The 23,529-nt window shown below is 39.6% G+C and overlaps 2 protein-coding genes across 2 annotated transcripts in view; both read left to right on the plus strand.

The window, feature by feature from the left end:
* The window catches only part of LOC143297786 (uncharacterized), a 91,765-nt gene extending 68,931 nt beyond the window's left edge, over positions 1 to 22,834 (plus strand). The window contains exon 13 of the transcript XR_013057310.1: positions 20,900 to 22,834. The gene's annotated coding sequence lies outside the window, so the exon portion shown is untranslated. The remainder of the gene's footprint in view (positions 1 to 20,899) is intronic.
* On the plus strand, positions 1,747 to 20,900 carry LOC143297797 (uncharacterized). The gene is made up of 11 exons (XM_076610297.1): positions 1,747 to 1,963; positions 3,217 to 3,287; positions 4,208 to 4,382; positions 4,664 to 4,759; positions 7,261 to 7,373; positions 8,239 to 8,426; positions 9,131 to 9,196; positions 10,131 to 10,257; positions 11,010 to 11,059; positions 12,571 to 12,652; positions 19,527 to 20,900. The coding sequence occupies exons 1-11, from the start codon at positions 1,788 to 1,790 to the stop codon at positions 19,640 to 19,642; spliced, it is 1,260 nt and encodes a 419-aa protein (XP_076466412.1). The 5' UTR covers positions 1,747 to 1,787; the 3' UTR covers positions 19,643 to 20,900.
* Positions 22,835 to 23,529: the final 695 nt, after the last annotated feature.

A 23,529-nucleotide genomic window follows, 5' to 3' on the forward strand; every position in this document is an offset into this window, starting at 1 on the left:
TGTTTTGAACAGAGTGCTTTAAAATTACTCAGATAATATTAATAATATCATATATATATATATATATATATATATATATATATATATATATATATTATTATTATTATTATTATATTGCTTTATAACATCACAGGTAAGGACATGTTCAGAAGTGATATATATTATAATGTTCACAAATACATGTGATATTTGTGGTATATTTGGTTTCAAAAGCATTAATTTTACATCTACACATAAGGGATGTTATTTTTCTGTTAATGTAGACATGTTTCTTTACATTAGTAATAGTTAAATATATGTAGTTTGTGATTGTATTGTATTTCATGAGGGAAATAGGAAACTGTTTCTATGAATATCATTCTATAGAACTGACTCTGGACGACAGTTTGCTCCTTTTTGTGTGTGTGTGTGGGTTTTTTTTTTTTTTTTTTGCTGCTCTGTCCACTTTATTGTTCCAATAAAACGAACAATGAGATGGCATCCAGCAATACATGATTGTAGTGCCTCACAGACATTAAACATTGGTTAAATGACTCATTTCAGTTATCACTTTATATCTTGTCTGTAATTTCAATGATTGTAGTGTCTGAAGCACCGACTTAGAATTAACATAGAAAAGAATGTTAAAATTGTATTATTTAAAATGAATTAAAAGATTTAAGGCCATCAGTATTGCAGTGAGTTCAGCTGTGAAAACTGATTTATTGTTTCCAATATGAAACAATATCTCTATCTTCAGATCAGGTATCAAATATGCAGAACCCACCTTTTTATGAATTACTCATCCATCCGTATATATTTCATATGATTTAGGTATTTATTTTGAATGTAACAAGGATTTTACGTAACTGGCTAATATATTTATTTTGTCATCTTTTTTTTTCCTCATATATCGGTATGGTCAATATCAAACTGAGCTCTTTGTAGTTCCCAATTGGGAGTATGAAAGAAAGGTGGTCTGACAAATACAGATTTTTTTTCAGTTCAATAGTAATCTTAGAGCCCTTTGTAATATCAGAAGCATATAAGATGTTGCTAGTATTATCTGAGAAGAAATTATTTTGCTCATTTTCGAAAATCAACTAAGGATCTAAGTTTAATTTTTTGGCTTTTTTTAATATATTTTTTTGGGTGTTGTGCTTTTTATCAGAAATTTAGTAGAGGCAACTTTTCTATGGTCATCAAAGGGTAAGATTTGTGCTTCGTTATATGTGCATAGATGAGGCATGCATTTAAAGCCCTAATCTGTGTGTGTGTGTGTGTGTGTGTGTGTAGTATAATGTTTGTCACTGTGTGTATGAATAATTCAAAGTATACCACCAAGATGCTGTTAATATTATCTCTATGGAAAACATTTTCAGTCTCATCTTCAGACTAGATGGTGAAGTAAGTGCTCATGCTACTTTTGTTAATCTCATTTGCAAACATTCCAGACTGACATGACTGAAGACACTTGCACAAATGTGTCGCAAGCATCAGTTGGAAGCTGATAAGCTAAATAGTAGATTTCTGTTTGGAGCTGTGCGCTCCGTTCAGATTCAGTGATTTGCTGATTAGTATAATGCTTAACAACAACAAAAAATATTTTGATAAATTGTTCATGGCACATTGACGGTGTCTTCCAGTATTCATGTTTCTGGCATGTAGGATTATATGCTGTTTTATTATTATTTTTTTTGTTTGTTTGTTTGTTTTGGTACAGAATTATTTGCAGTTTGCAAAGATCTTTTCTTCTTTGCAGATTTATATATTGTTGACACCAGACAGCTGAAGACCAGGAGGTCACAATGAGCAAGACCAAAACAAGATCAACAAAGCCGCCAACGCCTGTCTGTGAGCAGGACCATGACAAAGACAAAGAGGTGGTCCTGGACCTGGCAGGGTTTGTCACACAGGTGGAGAGGTTCTCATCCCTCATTGAACCCTTTGCCTTCATCTTCTACTGCATCGATGACGTCAGGAGGTGAGAACAAACTGTATGCATGTCCTGTTCAGTTTGGAGTGCTTGGAGTTTGACTGCATTACATTATGATATATTGAGAGGGGAAAAGGTAAAGAGACTTTTCTTTTTTCTTCTTCTTTTTTATGCTGTGATTTTACCCCCATATATGTTGATTGGAATCTGGAATCAGCAATTTTGTCCCCTGAGGAAGGCAAAAGGCTGTTCAAAACATTAGAAATATTTTGGTCTTGTTGGCTTGTGTTCTCGTTTTTGTATACTTGGTATATGTATACATTTCCACCTGGTAAAGAACCATTCTTATATGATGCTTAATCTTGTGTGATGCAACTAAATGCGCTTTAAGTATGTGTGTGTAAATTTATCTTAACGCATGTGATGATGTATATTTCAAGAGTCTGGAATTGGCACTGTGTATCTGATTATAGATGTGTCTGGTTCTTTTTTTCTTTTTCATGCCCATCCATCCAGTGTGTTTGACTGTGAGGATTATTATTCTTTAAGAAAATGTTTTTAGTAAAATCTATTGTGTCATGTATAAAATTTCTTCTGTGCTGTAAAAACAATGGAGCTAAGTTAAGCAAAATCTATTTTTATTGATGAAGGTGTCATTAATTACCATACAGAGTGTGATTGGCTGTTGCTCCTCAAGGATAATGAAAGTAGACATACCAAGCTTTCTGACTGGTGGTTTTTGGACACACAAACTTTAAAATGTAACTCTGAAAAATCCTGAAATGACGTGGACGATGCATAGGTCATGGGGAAAACAGCAATGCTTTTTTCATCACACACACACACACACACACACACACACACACACACGCTATCGTGAGGCACTCAAGAGATTAATGATACTGATAACAATGCAAAATTTACTATTCAGTGCAGTCAACATACAATCATTTATCAGTGTTATAGCTTTGCAGAATTAAGTTTAGTAATGACAACATTTTATTTTCTGTGCTTATCATGACATAGTCATGTAGGCTTCACACACACACACACACACACACACGCATACACACAAATACCTCATTGTGTCCCGAGCCAAACCTAAACTCTGAAAACTCCAGGGTGTAGTGGTTTGAATAGAGATCAAGTCTTAAGACACCACTCTTGGTTGTGCATAGTGATAAAGAAAAGATTGTTGGTTTGAAATATTTTGTGTGTATATGTGTATATTGAATTTGAAGATTAAATATACTGTGTAAGCTTTACAGTGTGAACATTATTTTCCTTGTTCATCTTTGCAGATGGAGATTTCCCAATATTACCATTGCTTTCTGGGTGATTGCCAACATCTGCTGTTTTGTTTTAACTCAAGGTGAGGTTACCTTGTTTTTTGTAATCAGTGTTGACGTTGGAGCTTTTTAGACATAATCATAATGGGAAAGAACTACACCAAGTGTGTTTGTGTCTGTGAATTTGGCTGTTGGGCATTTATAAGAAGATAAAACAATTTTTACACCAAAGAAGTCATTCCCATATCCCATTCAAGGCCATTTTGTTTGGCATCGTGCATAAATTCATACACTTTGGAAGCAGAAGATGAGTTAGTCCTGCACATGTGTGGACAACAAGAAATACTGTGTTTTGTCAAGGCTGCAGTCTCTATTTGTGTTAAACTATTTGCCTTCTCAGTACTGCGACTGTAACGTGTTTCCTTGAAACCAGGCTTACCAGTTGATGTGGTGTCTTCGCTCTTAGAGCTTGTGAGATTCTCTTGGCAATCGTCAAAAGTTCTCTAAGAGATCTGCATTTCTTTTCTATCTTTGAAAAAAGAAAGTTGTTTTATTTTTAAGGTTATCAGTTATGTTTCAACTTCGTTTGTTTATTTGTATGATTATAAAGTCATTTTCCTTTTTAGAGCTGCCGACCCTTACACTTTGATTGTAATTTGTTTTAGTCAGCTGGCTTGTTCAGTTCAGTTCAGTTCATATTCTGTCAATGTCCGCTTCAAACAATGAAAATAACGTTTCTTTTAGCTCATTTAAATGCTTGTCAACAAGCCCCCCACTGTCCCCCCAAAAAAAAGAAAAAAAAAAAGAATGTATTAGCAACATTGTGCTTGTTCCTTGAAATGAAATTTTGTTTCACTTACCCTGTAAATTGAATACTTTTCCTTTCAAAACTTCAGGTATGTTTGTTCAGGTAGAGCTTTAATTAATGCAGGTGATGCTGAACTGTAAAGCTATCAGACAGCAGAGAATGATTCTTCCAGACAGGTGTTTGTCTGTGTTGTAGGTGCGGTGTTCATTCTGGCGTCCTGTTTGGTGCTGGGACTGGCCACCGTCAGTCTGTGTCAGCTTCACACACGTATCCTGGACAAGTACCTGCCCAGAACCAAACCAGACGCCACTGTCAAACCCATCACTGAAGAAACCAGTAACTTGGAAACCATACAGAACTTTCAGTTCAGGTGAAAAGGACTCCCATTAATCTTTCTCTGTGTGTGTGTGTGTGTGTGTGTGTGTGAAGTCAGACGGTAACTGTTCGATAAACTATGCCTGTATGAAAATGTTGCTTCCACCAACTCTGAAGTATGGTTCTTTTAGAACTGCATCAACAGAAGAACTTTTTTTCTGTTCAGAAATATTTATGAAAATTATGTATATTGTTTTTCTCCTCTCTGGAAATTATTTACTGCCTTTTCCTTCCAATGGAAATTGTGTAAGATAACGAGTATCGTTCATGTTGCAGTTTGATCCAGATGCACGACTTCATCGTGAAGAGCAACGAGTACTTGACCTACATCTATTCTGTGCTCAAATGGGATGACACGATGCCTGCACTCATGTACGGGTAGTATGATTACACGCCCATGATATAAGGATGGGGATAGAATTTGCTTTCTCTGTCTTTGTCATACAAAGCAGTGAAAACACACATTCCTTTTTCAGATCAGCAGTTGCACATAAACCACACACAGACGCACAGATAGACTGACACACATACTTTCACTAATTCTCTCTCTCTCACTCACTCACACACATACATACACATATATTTACAGACACACGCACACACACACACACACACATAACATAACGCAGTACAACACAGAGTGGGAGAATTAGATGCCTCATACGCAAGTCAATTAATTAACACTTGTTCATTTATTACTTCCCTTCCCCAAAGTATTTGTAATTTTGTATACAGTGTATTGTACAAAAATTCTTTGTCATAACATATTTCTCCGTAAAATTCGGGCTGCTGTCCCTAGGGAGAGCACTTCACTACAGTGTATTGCTACCCTTTCTTTTTCGTTTTTTCTGCATGCAGTGGTATTAATTTGTTTTTCTGTCAAAGTAGGATTTTTCTTCAGAATTTTGCCAGGGACAACCCTTTTGTTGCCATTGGTTCTTTCATGTGTGCAAGGTACATGTTACGCACAGTGCCCAGGTATATCATCTTGTTCAAATGACTAACATCCAGACCCCCACTCAAGGTCTAGTGGAGGGGAAGAAAATACTGTCTTGTGTTGAATTCAGTCCCATGCGCTCAGGTTCTCTTGCTTCCTACCTAGGCTGACGCGTTACCACTTGGCCATCACTGCACATTAATAAACTGGTGCTAAGCTTTAGGCATTGTTGTGCTGATCACTAAAGGAGGTATTATCAGACTTTCCTACAGTTGTTATATAACTCGTCTCTGAAAAGCAGTAACTAAATATGCAGAATCAGAGATTATGAATATTTGTGATGCAGCACATTGATTTTTCATTTTTGACATTTATGTGCTGTCTGGAAGTTTAAAAAATCAAAGATTAATATACAAAAACCAGAATTGATCTGTCTGTCATAGTTTTTGCCCACATGTACGTGTGTATATGATCATCTGTGAGTCTGTGTTTGGTGTGTGTGTGTGTGTGTGTGTGTGTTCACGTGTGTGTTTTCCCTGTCAAACTCAGAGTAAGTGTGAAAAGCATGGTGTGTATGTGCACACGTGTGTGCAGACACACACAGACACACACACACACACACACACACACACACACACACTCCGGACAAGTCTGCATGTTTCTGAACACAGGAGTAAATCATGTGTAGCTGGCGCATTTAATTCAAAGCGCACTTGTGTTAGAATCTCTGGATTTGATAAAAATGAAATGTTTCACTCTCAGATCAAAATGTAATGAGTTGGTTGGATCAAAAAGCAGAACAGAACAGAAATGGGCCTTTTATTATCGGGACAGATGAAGTCAGAAGCATTTTCGTTTCCCAAATTTGTAATAAGATACACTGGCAGTAGAGTCGCAACAGCCGTGGTCTGGGACAACACATCTCAGAATGTTACTTTCTCTCTCAGTGTCTCTTACTCTCAATCTAGCGTGTACAGGAGACTGAGAAACAGTGTTGAACAGTGTGTTGCTGTTTGAAAGCTGTTTGAAAACACGATTGCCGTTTGGGGTCGCACGGCACACACATACACACACGCACACTGATCTATTTTAGAGATCAGTGGCAGCACACATGTATCTATTTCTGAATAATTGTGAGTCAGCCACACCACAGAATTAAACACTATCAGTTAAAATATATCATAGAAAGCCTGAACTTTCAACAAAATTATCAATACAACAAACTTTTAATTGGCAACATGGCTAAATTTGAAGAATCAAAGTGACCAGGCTAAAAATGCAATTCAGCGAGAGTAGCGAGTGAAAAGCTGGTGAAAAATGGACTATAATCATACTCTCGCATGATTTAGAAGGTTCTGTAGGAGACTACCAATATCCGTTTACTGCTCATTTCCATGTTTATTACTTCACAGGCTGGAATTTCCCATTCTTTGTCATTTTCAGCTTGATCTTAAATACGGCAAAAGAGTGCAGTACTTTTTACATGCTTTTGATTGGCATGCATCTGAAAACATTAGAAGTACTATCATTTCAGATATTTTTATGCCAGAATACTTACCAACAGCAAAGATAATATTTCAAAGATACGATATTTGTAAAAATCTTGATTTTCATTTTTTTTACCCAAATGGGTTGTTTTTGTGCACAGCTAAGAAAAACTGGCACAAATTTAGTCAGATTTTCGCATGTTGCATCACATGTTAGCCTTTATAGCATCCCAAAGTGATGAAACCGAATGAAAATTATTTGAGGAAAGTTTCTGGGGTTTTGTTTGTATTGTTATTTTTTTAATGTAATTTTCCATATTTATTTGTCCATTTCCCATTGTCATGAACGGGTTGCATACATTATGTATTAGACATTTGTTAACATGGAAGAGTATATGTTTATTCTCTGTTGTACATCTGTTAATGTGAGTGAGTTTGTTTCTCAACAGATACCACACAGAGGTGTGCGTCTCCCTTCTGTGTCTGGTGGTGTTTCCTGTGCGATGGAACTGTTTCTGCTTCCTTAACTGGTTCTTCCTCTGTCACCCCATCATTTTGAAAAGTGAGTTGTTCACAGAGCTAACAACAGCAAAGTTTTCTGGAGAATGCAACATATTTTTGTAGTTCAGTTAAAATCATAATCTGATTTTGGCTTGGTTGTCAAAGCTTTTCTTATTTTAGGTTTGGCTGTCATTTACCTTTTGATGTTGTACATCTTTAGCTTTAAAAAATGCTTCATCCTTTTTAGTGTAATGCATTCTTGTGGTCAGTGTCTTCATCAGAGAGACTGATTCTTTGGGCTTTTGATTTAAATGGTCAGAATGGTTGTGATAGTTTAATGTGGTGTTGGATGACTGAGTGATGGGCGGTTGATAAGTGAGTGAATATGTATATGTTTGCACCATTTTTTATCATCGTCGGTGTAACGAATCAGTTATCAGTTCAAGCACTTTTCTTTTGGTGTCTTTTTGTTTCTTTGGCTAATGTTAAAGCAGTGGGACTAAATCCTAGGATTGATATTGAAAAAAAGGTCAAAGAAAATTGTTCTTATTTGTAAAATTATCCTTAAAAATAAACAAACAAAATATTGCTAACAAAAATGCTTTAACTTCTCATTACCTTCTATCACTGTTTTTATTCTCCTGCTCCCAAATGTGACTGTGCAGAATATGTATACTAAAACAGACATTACTGAATGGTCTTTTTACTGTATTTCCAATATTGTCAGGTTGATTTGAATTTCATGTGGACCGAGCAAGATATTGGTGAACTGGTCTTTTTCAATGCTATTTTGATCAACCTTTTAATACTGTTTTGGGGTATCTTCAACTGGTTTGAAAATCTGATTGGTAATCAGTCCCTCGAATAGACCCTCTGCAGTTGGCTGTGACATAAACCATATGTTTCGATTTGATCTGACTGTGCAGAAGGGTGCTCCTACTGGGTGCGTTGGATGGAAACCCTGTCCAAGAACTCTGGGCAGAGTAACGGGTCCGTCGTGTCCCCTGGCACTGCTTCGTTGTCTGGTGCCACTTCTGCAGTCTCTCCCGTCCCCGCACAGTCGGCTGCAGCGTCTGTTCCCCCGTCCACTGGCGACACGCTCAGTGCATCACCTGTAAGTTTCCCTTGTTGAGCATTATGATGATTTTAGGTAGAATTGTTAAATGAAAAGATATGTTTTTCAGCTTTTTTGTTTTGTTTTGCTGTTGACATTTTCTTGTTTGGTAAATGTGTTTGGATGAGACGATAAACCGAGGTCCCGTGTGCAGCATTCAGTTAGTGCATGTAAAAAAAACCATGGCGACAAAAGGGTCGTCCCTGGCAAAATTCTGTAGAAAAATCCACTTTGATAGGAAAAGAAACAAAACAAAACCTGCAGGCAAGAAAAAATACAATAAAAAAAAAAAGGGTGGCGCTCTCAGTGTAGTGATGCACTCTCCCTGGCGAGAGCAGCCCGAATTTCACACAGAGAAATCTGTTGTGACAAAAAAGAGTAATACAGTGCAATACAATGTATGCAAACCTTTATTGAATACATTCCAACATCCATCTACCCTCCAAAAACCGATGTAACCTCCACCCTGCCAATCCCCTAATCCCCTGCATTGATTGAGCATGGTCTTTGCTGATAGCTATAATGAAAAAGTAATATGTAGAAAGTGAACGGATTGAAAACAGGATCGTTGTTGACAAATTCTTGCTTAATTGGATTGATATATGAATGTGTGTGTTTGTGTGTATGTAAGCATGTGTTTTGCTGTAGTGTTTGATTTGTCTGATTTATGTGTAATGCTGTTTCTTTCTGTATGTATGTTCTAGGCAGTGAAAAATAAGTCCAGTGGCGACCTTGACAGTTTGGATGGAGATGACAAAGATGATTCGGATGTAAGCATTTATTCATTTTATCTTTCTGGTAAAAGCTTTATTGATTGGATATCTTGATTTACATTGAAGCATGGTGTCAAGAAAATAAATGAATGAAAAGTTACCTTGTACAAAACACAGAATTAAATTTGCAGGAGATATATTGCCACATTTTGTTTTGTCAGTGCAGCAGAAATTGTCATTGTGACTTCCAAATGACATGAGTTGAAATGACACAATGCTTCTTGCATCAGATTTCTTATATCAAGTTCTGTAAGTAGTTGTTTTCTGACAATTTACTTTTTTTGGTGGAAATAATGTGCAGTCAAAGAGATAAAATGATACATTTTGTTGGATAACCCTGTCCAGTTACAGAAGACGAAAATTAACTGAAATCTGGTAGCAGTTTTGTCATTGATTGATCAGATGGACTCAGTGACTGTAATGTCCTTAAAATATACAGATATGTGACAACATTTGTATCTATCTATCTATCTATCTATCTCTCTCTCTCTCTCTCTCTCTCTCTCTATATATATATATATATTGACATCTTTGACATTTGTTTTAGTGTTTTTGCTTACAGAGTGATATCATACTTACAGTGTTTGTAATCACACAGAGATAGGCTTTATTTTGTAGTCCTTCAGGACAGATAGAGAAGCATGTAAACCATAAAAAGTGATTAATTTTTGTGACTGTACCAATCTCATAAAGAAAAAAATCAACGACATAGAGACGAGTCTTTTACTTTTTCCGAATCTAACCACAAATACACACTTCTACACACAAACGCACACACTTACACACACACACACACACACACACTCACAAACAAGCCACTGAAAAGAGAATCACTAATTTATTCTATCTCATTGAAAAAATAAACAAAAAATCAGCATTTACACACACAAAAGGTGTGAACTTGTGTTTTGACATTTTCTGGCAATGGCAGGTGGATCTGATAGAGATGACGAACTCTGTGGATGAATCTCTTTCCAAAATCGAGCCAGCACCACAGCGTCCCGGCATGGTCGCCCGACTGTTGGAGCTCAAGAAAAGACGTGCACAAATGGCCAATGGTGTTGTACTATTTCACACTTTGTAGTGTTGTTCGCTGCATGTTTTGTTTTCTAAAATTCAGTTTTCATCAGTTTTCATTCACGGAAATGTGGTATTCTGAAATGACTCTGCTCATTCTGCACTGTCTGTTCACTGAGGCATAATCTTCTCAGCTTTACATTTTCGTGGAATTTGCTTCACATTGTTTGTTATCAAAAAGTGGTGGTTGAGGTCAAGACAAATGCACTGGATTCCTGCTTCCAAAAAAAAAAAGAAAAGAAAAAGTTTTTCTCTTTAAAAATAAGGCTTAGTTACACATACTTAACCGTGACCCACTAGTGCAGACTCCGGCAGGGGTCTGATATCTATCTTGTGCCCATAATGGAGAGATTTGAAGAGATCATGTATTTTCTTACACACACACACACACACACACACACACACACACACACACACACACACACACACACACACACCTACACTCAGGCACACACACACACTCACATACACACATACATACACACACACAAAACATGCACACATTCACGGGCACACCCACACCCACACCTCTATAACCATTTAACTGTCTTTTTATCTGTGTATATATCTATCTGTCCATGTTTATCTACCTTTATCTGTCTGTGTATGTATTTAAAAATGTTCACAGTATCCTCAAATTTCAGTGTTTACTCTGTTGAAATTGTGCTGTTGTTTTGTTTCGTTTTGTTTGTTGTCTTTCTGAGTAACTTACATATTATGTTTCTTGTTTCAGAAAATTGTTTTGGATGCCGAGTTTCTTTTTCGTCCATATTGAAGAGAAGGGTGAGTGTGTGTGTGCTGGAAGCAGTTTTGTTCTTCCTTGGTGATCGTAGGTGGTGTTTATCCTTATGGTATGTGAGCTTGTTTTTTAATTTTTATTTTAAGGTTAAAAAGGCTTGAAGGTCCTACAGCCTTTGATGGCCATCAGGGTGGTGAACTCATACTCACACCTTCCGTTGTTTTGACCTTCCCAAACCGAAGTCAGGTTCTCATTCACACCTGGGTGGAATGAGGAGAATCCGAGTAGAATGCATTTCCCAACGAGACAACACCCTGCCGAAATGGGGCTGGAGCCCTGATCACTGGTGCACATTGGATCACAAGTCCAACGCCCAACCAATTCCTGCCATGGCTCCTTCTGTGTTGTGCCCACAATGCTGCTCCAGTATTGCTTGTATGTGTGCATGTGAATTGTGGAAAACTGGAACCCATTGCTGTTGATTGTTTTATTTCAAGAGTTCTCTCCCCTCTTTTCTTGCCGTCAACAGTGGGACAAATCAGTGTCAGAATCTGTCCGTTGACTCACTCAGTACGGCCAGTCCTCTCTTCTCCTCTACACAGACCCCTCGGATGTCCAGTGGGTGTCTGAATGACCCAACCTTTAGCTTCCGTCGTCAGAACTGTGGTATTCTTTGTCAACATTCAATTCTTCAGTATAAGAGGGTTCCGCTTGCAATATTTTGATGATGGTAATTGGATCGAAACGCTGTTAACGTCGTCTCTTTCGCCGTTCGTATGGAGAGAGTTAATCAGACAGAGGGTGATAAACAAGGGGTCAGTATATTGACTAAGTAAACTGTTGATGTATGCTCATATTTTGTGTCTTTTTAATGGATGACTCACCACAGTGTGTGCAGATAGGATTCTGTTTTTCTAATGGAGGCCAGCCGAGTTAAATTGAAAGAATGGACGAAAGCTCTTTGGTGTGGGTGCATCAGTCTGTTGGTTTCTTCATATTTCTGTATGATTTCAGTATCTGTAAAATGTTATGGGACCTGTATGTTTCTTAATGTTTCTTTCTTATTTCAGTGTCAATAGATGTTTATGAGATGTGTATTTACATACTGCAGGATGAAATACTTTGCAGAATCTTTGTGTGTGTGTGTGTGTGTGTGTGTGTGTGTCACTGGGTGTGTGTGTGTGTGTGTGTGCATGTGTCACTGTGTGTGTGTGTGTGTGTGTGCGTGTGTGTGTGTGTGTGTGTGCGTGTGCGTGTGAGGGGGGTTGGTTGTGTGTGTGGAGGATCAGGGAATGTTGGATGTTGAAGCATTTGATTTTGTGTCAAGATAATAATAATGATGATAATAATAGTAATGATATAATGACAATAATAATGATAATAATAATTGACATTTAAATAGTACATTTCTCCAGATATCCCGATAAGGCAAAAGCATAAGCTATTCAAACAGTATTCTACAAGATCTCTATGTTTTTCTTCCATCAATGTATATGTTAGCAGTTTTATTATTTAAAAATTTTTTTTAAAGACTTGCTTACCCTGATCATTTCAGCACTACTGTCGGCACTGTGGAAACAGTTTCTGTCACAAATGCTGCAACCAGAAAGTGCCACGCTCTGTCTTTGGGGCTACCTGTAAGTATTGGTATAGTCGTTTTTGTTGGACACAGTTGATGCTCATGTTATATATCCAGTTCAGTTTATTTTTGTTTTTTTTTATATATAATTTTTCATGACTTTATGGCATTATCATTTGACTCTAATTCTGGAGTGTAGTGCAGAGGTTTGTTGACAGAATGTTGACTTACAGACTGTTGAAGACTTGCTTTGCCTTTCATTTATTTTCACTTGAGGACACATTGTGCTCCATATAAATAAGTGAACATACTGTGGTAGTTTTTCTCTGTCTAGTGATATGGTCCATGTTGGGTATGTGTATGTGTGTATATAAGTGTTGCATTTTAATTAATCATTGATCACAATCAGTGTTGAGTTAAAAAAACAACAACAAACAAACAAAACATTTGTCTGTAACTCAAATTGTGAAGTGCAGCTTTTACAGCAAAGCAATTTTGGATCATCAATCATGATACTTTGTTCACTCTGACTCCCTTTCTTACACCCGCATGCATGCATTCATGCGTGTTCACCAGTGATTGATTAATTGATTTGATTTTATAAGGTTAGTCACCCTCATTGAAATAAGACTACATATTACAGAATATTTTATTATCTCAGTCAGACTAAGACACATTCATTTGGGATGTAAAACACATAAAAATACACAAGAATCACAACCATTCAACATGAATACATAAAAGACATAAAATGCTTATATGTCAGCCACACACATGCAATAATCCTTGTTAATTAAAGGATATGCTTAAAATAGCGTTCTGAAATTGAAACATAATTTTAGATTGAGACGTTACATCACGCACACGTACACACTTATTCATTTTTGTGGAGTCACACAATGATTAATCACTGTTCTTTAACAGCTGAATTGACTTTGAAATAAAGTTGTATTTTGTTCTGTTTGTTTTGAGTTTTGGGACTTAAGTGTTTGCCTGAAGGTAGACGTTGATAATAATTTGCTGGAGCATGGTTGCTGTCGCTTGAAATACACCTGGCTTTCTGTCATACTCTGCTCTGTTTCACATCCACAGTCTTACTGCACACATTCAGGATCTTGTTCAGCATATTCTTATGTTTTTACAGCAGACCCCCATACCAGCATATAAAAGAGAAAGTTAAAACAGATTCAATAAAGCATCTATAAAATCCTTGAAGTACTTTATAATCAACTCTGATGTTGCTGAGTTTCTGTGGACAATAGATGCGAGACTGGCATTTTAAAATTATAAAATTTTGATTAATTACACATACTTAACCATGACCCAACTAGTGCAGACTCCGGCAGGGGTCTGACATTCCTGTCCTGTGCAAACTACTATCTGCCTATGTGGAGAAAACGAAAGTACTACGGCCGATAAACTCCCGGAAGTAGGTAACCTCTCGGATCCATTGGCGTCCGAGGCGTGTAGGGATGCCCTCCCCTAGTGTAGGGAGGAAGGTGGACCACTGGGGGACACGCTCGCCCATACGCGTGCACCCCCCTCCTTGTCCGGAGCGCCTGATCCGAGGGAAGCAACCCCTGCTTTGGCACCCTTGCCGGTGACCGCCGCAGTTTATTTCCCTTGCACCGGCACTGCACCTCGCCTACGGTGTGGGTGCGTGCACGGTCCCACCAAGCTATGTGGTTATGACCCCATCTGCCACACCGCCGATTGCTGCTGTTTCCCATCCACTAATGGCGTCTCAGCAAGCTGCTCAGCCAAACAACCAGCAACTCATTGTTAACTTGCTGCAGCAATTATGCACCACTCTTCTTCCCGGTGCCACACCTTGCGCCTGCACCGCCCCTCGCCCACAGAGCAGGTACGTGCATGGCCCACTGAACTTCGGCAGTGCTGGATTCTTCTGCCCCATCGCCTAACTCTGCTGTTACCCAGACTAATATCGGCACTTCCACGTCGGAGTGCCTCTTGATAACTCGATCCTGCCTCTCGGCAGTGCTCGGGCCGATCTTGCCATACCCTCGTCCATGACGCCCATAACACTGGATTACGGCGCCGTCATGCCACATGCCTCGACCGTCTTGCGTCCGATGGCGACCAATTCGGGTTGGGATGCCCACGGCACTAAGGGACATTATAATTATTCCCCTTGCGGCCGTTTTCACCTGTGCCGGTTACGGTGGCATTGAACCACAGACTCTCACATGTAGCATGACACTCCTCCCTCTACAGCGAGGACACGTCGCACCAGGTGATATGTGCTCTAAAGACACCATCCTTTTCGCCGATTATCGGTGCCAAGGGAGGCAACTCCGTATTCGTAACCAAGGCGGTTGATGCTGTAGTTACTTTCGCCGACATAGCACATCACTCCTGCCCCCTGTGCTGTCAACCAGCAATGTTTTTTTGGTTTCTCATTGGGTCCTGATGCCCATTCATGGACTTTACACAACTTTGCATAGCAACTGCACCTTCCTTGCTGTTTCTCAGGCTATTGGCCACTGAACATTTGGGTTCTTCATCCCCCCCACTTGCACACAGTCCTCTGCAGGCAATCAACCCTATTACCATTCTCTTCTTGTTATACACAATAACAGGAAATAAATCACAATATTTCCTCTTCTATTCTTTTTGATTTATTATAAAAAAACCCCAAAAAACAACAAAAAACAAAAAACAACAAAAAACAAAAACAATTTATATATATATATATATATATATATAATAATAATAATAAAAAATATTATTACAAAAAAAGTGTGTGTGTATATATATATATAGATAGATAGATAGATAGAGATATTTATATACAATATCTTGCAACATTTATACACATTTCTATTTACACTTATAGATGTATACTTATCCCTCGGTATACACAGGTGTGTGCGCTTACGGGATAGGTTCATACGACTTCCATATTAACATGTACAATTTTATTTCTATCTCTATTCATTGACATCTATTCATTGAGATTCCCTACATAGCAATATAGGCACGCTTGCATTGCTTGCATTTGTGTCATTCTGTTCACAATGCCCAGATCTCTCTGTGTCTTCATACTGGCACTTTATTCATATGCGTATGTACATCTCTTATATAGAGCTGCATACACAGATTCCTTTCCATTAAGGATTATGCACACTTACCCATTTACTTGGGTATATCTGTGCATGCTACATGTATGTTTATACAGCCACTTATTTCTCGTGACGCGATCTCTTGTCATGTCATTGGCATATTCCTGACATCATCACTTGAGTTGATGGAAGTTTAGAATCCCTTTGCACATATATGTATTCATTTTCATACATTCATCCCTTCCTTGCTTTCGGATGACGTCTGCACTCACAGACAAAACTGTCTCATTCACACCTGAATGTGTGCTCCTTCACATATCAGTTGTGGTTGGTCCTTAGGGACCCACACACACTCCCTTCCCACCCACAGGGCTAAGGATGCCCTCTCCTGGTGCATGGAGGGACAAGGCAACCCAACTCATTTGCCTACAACAATCACCCACAGGGCTAGAGATGCCCTAACCTGGTACAAGGAGGGATGAGGCAGTCCAACTTAGAGGTGCCACTCCGGACACACATGCCCTTCATTCCTTCCAAGTTTTAGCGGGCCCAAAAACTGCCCATTGGGCAGGAGACAATCACCCTAAGTCCATCTCTTCCACTCCTCACTAGTAGCAGAAGGCCTGGGTAATAATTGTTTTCCTCTACACTCGGGAGAAAGGCATATTGACGAGGACAGATGCGTCTCACAAAGCACAACGAACCGTTCATTACCCACAGGGGTGTACCTTTCTGCCCACTCATACCAACACGGCAGATGCTGCATTCAAGCACATCAGTTCGCCCCATCACCTTGCTTGAACAGAGATCCAGCATCAACGTTTCAAACAATTGGCGTTTGAAAGCACTTTCTGCACTTGGTCTTCCCTGCCCGTTCCTTTCAGCCTCAACACACAACCACTGCTGTGGTTACAGATGGGCATTCCTTCTCAAGCCTGTCAGAGGATCACTTCGGAAGCAAGCACCATGTCTTTCAGACACATGGTTGCACCACAAGACCCCGTCAACTCCTTCCGGCTTCCTTACATTTCAACTTAACCTGCATGGTGGACACCTTCATCCCTCAAGCACACAGCAGCCGTTTCCTGATTTACCCATGCTGACTGGTGTCCTCCAAGGACCAGTATATGATAATCAGTTGTGTACGACAATGACCATCAGAACAGCAGAGGAGGTAACTGCTGCCCCGACTATTTGGGCTGGAATTTGATTATACAATTTATAGTAGAGAGTGTTTTGCCCAAGTTGCATCCCCAGTCCCTCAATCAAGAGGGCCCTAGGGCTTACCATAGGGACGGATCCCAAAGGCGTTAGCCCCCAAGGCTACAGCACGAAGTCCCAGTGCAATTTGACTTCTAGTCTGAGAGACATAGTCAAGGCTACAGCACTAAGTCCTAGTGCAATTTGTCTTCCAGTCTGAGAGACATAGTCCTCCATGAAAGACTAAGCTCCAAATGATTTTTCTTTGCAATTCAGAAACCGCTGATAATACAGCTCTCACTTTATTGTTGGCTGTACTGAAATCGCATGTCAGATCAGTGATTTGATGTAATTGGCCAGTACAACACATCTAGAGCCACTTTCCTCCCTGCCCCCGCCCTGCTCCATCCCAGACTTAGTGCGCACCACACACAGCCTGAGGCCTGTCATAGATCCTGTCTTTTTTTTCTCTAAAGAACCTTCCGCGAAAAAATTTTCCCCATGGAAACCCTCTTCCATTAGGAATTCCACCACAGAATGAGACTCGGTGACCTGCAGGCACATGAAGTGCACTCCCACAGCCTGATCCAACCCAGCCATTGACTGCCGACAACTTTCTGCAGGTTACTCCAACATGCCACACTCAGGTAGAGAAGCCACCAAGCCTTCCGTATGCCCCTCTCGTGATGGTACCTACCTGGGCAATTACACAACCCTGTCCCAGAGACACCAGGGACCTCAAGTCTCTTGTTGCCAAATGTCTGCCATTCTATGCATAGGCAACATGCCAGTGCTGTCTTTTTTTGGCAATGACAGAAAAGTGGCGGGGGGAGCGCCTATCGCCTGTCAGCTCTCATGGAGGAGCTCTACAGATCTGGCTGTCACGCCTAAGGCAAGCCCAACATGGTGGCCTACCTCTGTCTCGTGCCACAGTTTCCTCCAAACACATATATCACTTACACTGTCGGCCCACAACCAATGTGGAATCATCAGATCAAACCACATGTGCACCTCCTTGTATTGACGCTCAGCCGTGCTCAAGTGAGACAACCCTATAGGGTATGTGTTTCCCTTCCTTCCTTTGATTCGAAGGGCTCTCAGTAAAGTGTGGATTCAACACAACGAACCGATTTTCTTTGCGCTACATTTTTCAGCACAGCTGTGGTCCACAGACCTCTCCCACAATACAGCTGCGGACCTCAGTCTTCTTTGCCCACACCAATATCCTTAGGTGACACAGTACACTCTACCTTCATCGAATTCTACTTGAGGGACATCTATCGCTTTAGGGATGATGGCTCAAGAGGCGTTGCCTCTGCAGTGGTCACACAACAGGCCATTGCAGCGCACTGGCAATAGAACAGAAGGATGGAGACTTGATGCCTCCTCATCCAGAGCACATGAAGTCAGAGCATGGTCCTCTTCTCTTGCCTTAGCGCACTCAACACGGCTGCAAGACATCATGGATGCTTCCTACTGGAAAAACCCTGCCCCCTCATCGACTTCTACCTGAGAGATGTCGCACGCCTGCGGGATGATGGCTCAAGAAGCATCAGCTTCTGTGGTAGTTGCACAGCAGGCCATCGCAGCACACAGACAGTAGAACAGGCGAGCCCTCCACCTTGTTGCGCTATTCTGTACTAGTTGGGTCACGGTTAAGTATGTGTAATTAAAAGGAAATTTTCTATCTAAAATTACGTTTAAATAACATACTTACTGTGACCCAAATTTAAGACCCTCCCGTCCTCCCCGCTTCCTGTTCTCCTTGCTTGCTGCGCTGGTGATGGCATATTGCTGTCAAAAGAGGGCGCTAGCCAGCGGGACAAAGGGGAGGTTATCTACTTCCGGAGGGTATCGGCCGTAGTACTTTTGTTTTCTCCGCATAGGCGGATAGTAGTTTGCACAGGACAGGAATGTCAGACCCCTGCCGGAGTCTGCACTAGTTGGGTCACGGTAAGTATGTTATTTAAACGTAATTTTAGATAGAAAATTTCCTTTAGAATTAAAATTCAGCTTATGATCAATAATAGTTTCTGGGTATTTGTATTCAAGTGCTCTTTCAACCTTTACATCATTGATGAACAGGTCAAAGGGGAGAGGCTTTTTTTCTTGTTTTCTGAACATTAAGATCTAAGTATTTCTCTGTACACTGGGAGGAACATTTTTGGACTTGAAATAAACAGCATCAGAATTTGACAGATCTCCTAGGGCTGAGTAATCAGAATACTTAATTAAAGGAGTTGTGTCTGAGCCAGAGCAGTCATTTGTGTACAGTGTGAATAACACAGTTGTCAGGACTGTACCATGAGCGGCACCAATGGACGTTGTCTTCACAGAAGACAGATATTGTTGAAAACAAGACTGTGAAAAAAGGGAAGGGCCTGGGAACATTGGGGGTAGTGTGTGTGTATGTGTGTGTTAGAGAATAGTAACTCAAAACTGTGTTAGCAAGAGCAGTTAACTACAAAAGTCTTTGTTTTTAGATTGAAGAAACAATCACAGTGGTAAATTTCTTGGAAAAAAAATGTATTAGTAGATTTCATAGTGCTTGTATGAGCACCAGATGTTTCATACAAAGCATTCAAAATGAGGCATTGAAAACGACATGTCCGCCAGTTTTTTTTTATTCCACCTGTCTGTTTGCTTCAGCGCCAGCGGCCTCCAAGGAAACGGTACTGGTATGCAACACATGTCACGGGCAGCTGACTACACCAGGGGACACCACTCCATCTCAGGGGCAGAAAGCTCGTGCAGAAACAACTTGATAGTCCGACGCCTAGTGCGGTCACCATTGTGCAAAAATCAAATCCTCCATTGCAATGCCGTAGAGTGTGAGTGTACGTGCAGCGAAGCTTACAGGTGTGGACATGGAGATATCGTTGTCAGTGTACAGTGAGCATTGCTGATGTACAATAAGCACCCTGGATCTGCATTGCAGAGCACTAGAAGACTCTCTCTTTGATGTATTGTGCATGGAATTTGGTGTCCTGTGTATCAAATCTGGTGTTCTTATTTTATCCACTTCGTTTTATTGCATGACTTTTGTTCATGTTGTGTCAAGTCCATTTGTTAAGATTTCCTTAATGAATGAATCCACAGCTTTTATCTTCAGATGTTGGTCACACTGCCAGGGGTAAACTTCCCACATGTTTCCAACAGATCTTCTTCAATCCAGTGTCCTATGCAGTGCCAGCATCTGTTTATTCTCCTTTCTTTGACACTGCATTTCATTGAAGACAGTCCTTGTAAATAAATTCCATCATCAAGGCATGTGAAAACAGATTTCTCTCATTATCATGGTCTTAATTAAAGCAGAAAAGAAGTCAGTTTGCCATTGGGATATGCATATTTAGGGGAATATTATCTTAGACGTCAGTGTGCCCACAATAATGAGATTGATTTCTTGTGTAAGTTTATTATGTCTTTGTCAGTGGAAAATTTTGTTTTCCTGTAGGTTTATTGCCTGATTGTTTGTCTGTGATTGCTTGATGATCTGGAGCAAAAAAAAAAAAAAAACACACAAAAAAAGTTCAGTTGCAGGATTGATGGCATCTTTCTTTCATCCTCAAATTCCTGAGGTAATGTGAAGTCACAATTGTTTTTACTGGAACTTGGAAGTTATGACTGAGAGAAAGGAGAGAGAAATGTATGCAGAGATGGACCATCATCATGACCGCACGTCTAGCCATCCCAGGACAGCTACCACAGCTAGCCATCCCATCCCAAGACAGCTACCACAGCGAGCCATCCCATCCCAAGACAGCTACCACAGCTAGCCATCCCATCCCAAGACAGCTACCACAGACTGCCCAGACCAGAGCAAGTTCCTATGTTTATTCTGCAGACAGGTCACAATAAATCATGAAACAGCTACACACACAAACATTTCCATGGTTTTCTGTCCCCTTTGTGTCCATGTGAAGAGGCAGACCTGACCATTGAATAAAGATACTCTCCAGGGCTGATAAGACCTCAGTTGTTTTTTTTAATATTGTTTGTAGGTAAGTGTTTTTTATTCAAAGGTTTTCAGATACAAAATTGATAAAACCTTGAATATTAGCAATTTATTCAAAGGTTTTCAGATACAAAATTGATATACCTTGAATATTAGCAAGAAAAAAACACAATAATTCTCTGAATATTGAAAATTCCTACATCTAAATAATATTGGTAGACCAATAAATATACATGAACATTATTGATTTATTTGTATATTGTATTTGTATTTCTTTTTATCACAATAGATTTCTCTGTGTGAAATTCGGGCTGTTCTCCCCAGGGAGAGCGCGTCGCTACACTACAGCGCCACCTTTTTTTTTGTGTATTTTTCCTGCATGCAGTTTCACTACACATACTTTACCGTGGCCCACTAGTGCAGACTTGGCAGGGAGTCCGATTCCTGTCCAGAGCAAACTACTATCCGCCTATGTGGAGAAAACGAAAGTAGCTACGGCTGATAACCTCCCGGAAGTAGGAGAGGGGTCAGTGGGTTAAGTAAAGTGAGTTTCATTCAGTTACTTTATGTTTTGTATTTTTTGTGATTTTTTTTCCTAACCCTAACAAATGGGTCGTCTGTAGGGAAAAGCAAGGGAGAGAACTATTCATCTGGAGTGAGTTAAAATGGTGAACGAGAAGAAGAAAAGACAAGCAAAGGATTACTGAATGATGAAAACCGATAGGCTGCCAGAAAAGAGGGCACTGCACAGGTGTATAGAAGAGAGGTAATGTAGTAAAGCAGGTCACTAGCCATAGCTACTTTTGGTTTTTCTGTGTGGGCAGGGTTGTACTTTGCACAGGACAGGGAGTCAGACCCCTTGAGTCTGCACCAGTGGGTCAAGTTAAGCATGTTAGGTTAAATGTAAATTTGAGGAAAATATTTCCTAATGAGTTGTGGGGGAGCAGAAGTTTGTTCTCTTAAATGATGGAAAACAGCTGTAATGAAGGATGAGGCTGGTTGAAACTTGTACCGGAATAAGACCTTTGAGAGAAGTGAATGAATGCTTAGATAAAGGAGTGATGAGAAGCATGACTGTATTATAATGTGACAGGGTAATCTGGATATTCTGTGCGGTTATTGACGTCAAAGTCAAAACATTGCTTCATGGAGACAAAATTTTCTATTTTCTATTTCAATTCAATATTTTTATTTATCTGCTTCATTTTCTGGTGTTTGTTCCAGTTGCCCCTTATCTTTTCACCACTTGCTACTTTGCCATTTGTAATGTTTGCTTGCCCTTTCGGTGGAACTGAATACAGCTTTTCAAAAATATTCATATCTTTTTCTTGCTTGATTCTGAAATGCCTGTTATGTTGTTGAGAAATGACACATATAACAATCTTTAGAGTTGTGGATGTGATGCTTTCAACAAAGACAGCAGTATTAGCATTAGTGATACAGTCAACATTCAGGTTGGACTGATGCAGTGTGGGCTTGTAGCCTGTGATATCTCTGGTGGGTGCAGAACGCATACTGATCCCTTTCCTTTTGCTTTTTGGCATGGTGAATAGTGCTACTTCTCAGGACTTGACATATTCCTGCACACTGCGGTGTTTTACAGCACTTGTTCCTTGTATGAAAGATTTTTCTGTTTTGTTTGATCATGTGTTTCTGTTGTTGTTCAAAAAAGAAAAAAAAAAAGGTTTTGAATTTATTAAGTTATTGGAAGCTTATTGTTTAATGGAAGGATGCTGCATGGAGCAGATGAACATTTCTGTCATCAGTACACAGGCTCTTTCTTCTCCACACCTACCCCCACAATCTCTCAATCCCTTACAATATATAGTGTGGTTTTGTGAAAACATAGGTGATATGTCATGCTGTTATGTTTCCAGGACCAGTATCCATGATTAGACGATTAAAATGTTGACTGTCTGCATTGTCATTGTCAGTATATATTTGTATCTATCTATATATCCATCTATATATCTATATATAGATATGCTTTTTTCTCCCCCCCACCCCCCACCCCAAAAAAAAGAAAAAACACAAACCAACAACAACAAAAAACAACTGAGAATAAAACACAAAATGTTTTCTTTCTATTTTTATGAATCATTACACATGTTTGAGTTTGGTTATTGGTCTGGTGTGGTTATCTTTGTGTTACGGGTTTTGTCTTTGATATGTCAAAAGACAAGCAGCAATCAGTGATGACCAAGTTTGCATTGTGAACTGTCCATTGAGTGCAATTAAAAGATTAAAAAAGCCATTTTTTTCTTATTTCCAATTTAATTTTTTCTTCTTTCCAGTTCATCACACTAATTGCTTAAGATTCTGCTCATCCAGTGGACAGATGGCTCAGTGTCTTGCCCGGTTTCTTCATTGTGGCATTTTGTTTTATACCCCTCCTGCTGGGTTAGCCATTCTCAAACTGTTCCAGCAGTCGCTTTTTGTAAACTTGTCAGCTTTTCCCCTGATCCATTCATGTTAAGAGTACCATGTGTAGACTTCTTTCATTCACCCGTGCTGTGTGTTTCCCCAAATGTAGTTTTCCCTCATTTGTGCAGTGTGCACCACAGTCTGTTTTATTCTACACCCAGAATTCAGCGGAGCGGACTTGTTTCAGGATTGGTCACAAATATTACACAACGGACTGTGTTACAAGTGTGGATGGAAAGTATTGTTTCACTTGGTCCACACTATAGGTTGAAT

The sequence above is a fragment of the Babylonia areolata genome, chromosome 2 (genome assembly GCF_041734735.1).
Source record: "Babylonia areolata isolate BAREFJ2019XMU chromosome 2, ASM4173473v1, whole genome shotgun sequence".
NCBI classification, from domain to species: Eukaryota; Metazoa; Mollusca; class Gastropoda; order Neogastropoda; family Buccinidae; genus Babylonia; species Babylonia areolata.